The sequence below is a fragment of the Buceros rhinoceros genome, unplaced genomic scaffold, assembly GCF_000710305.1.
Source record: "Buceros rhinoceros silvestris isolate BGI_N320 unplaced genomic scaffold, ASM71030v1 scaffold37872, whole genome shotgun sequence".
NCBI lineage: Eukaryota > Metazoa > Chordata > Aves > Bucerotiformes > Bucerotidae > Buceros > Buceros rhinoceros.
The window spans coordinates 13,236-13,677 of NW_010401358.1; the positions used below are offsets into that span (position 1 = coordinate 13,236).

Consider the following 442-nt stretch of genomic DNA (forward strand, 5'->3'; position numbering starts at 1 on the left):
TGGCCGGTACCCTGCATCGATGGCAGCTGTCACTGCAGCTTCCACCTTACCTGGGGGGGACTGAAGGGCAAATGGCATGATATGTCTTGAGTTGGGATTCTCTTACGGTGCTGCTTAGGTACGTAGAGGGTAGATAAACACAGAAAGGGGCTTTAAGAGCAACTGTTCCACAAGTCTTTCTCGGGTCTGTACAGATCTCAAGCACAGGAGCCCAAACTTAAAGCCAGCCTCCAGCCACCCCCCTGTCACCCTCCCCCGTGCTCTAGAGCACCTTTGCAGAGCTGAACACCGGCGCCGCCCTCCAGCGCCGGGCCAAGGCCTCCTCGCTTCCCCGCTCTGCTCTTGGAGGGGAAGCGCCCGCAGCCTCAGCAGGGGCGAACCCAGCGGAGAGGCCTCGGCGACCCGCGTCCCTGGGCAGAGTCCTGCAGCGGCTCAGGACCTC

The 442-nt window shown here is 61.3% G+C and overlaps 1 protein-coding gene across 1 annotated transcript in view; it reads right to left on the minus strand.

Moving 5' to 3' along the window:
* The window catches only part of LOC104490018 (aldose reductase-like), a 7,191-nt gene extending 7,113 nt beyond the window's left edge, over positions 1 to 78 (minus strand). The window contains exon 1 of the mRNA XM_010132245.1: positions 32 to 78. Coding sequence (XP_010130547.1) covers positions 32 to 78 — 47 coding nt within the window. The remainder of the gene's footprint in view (positions 1 to 31) is intronic.
* Positions 79 to 442: the final 364 nt, after the last annotated feature.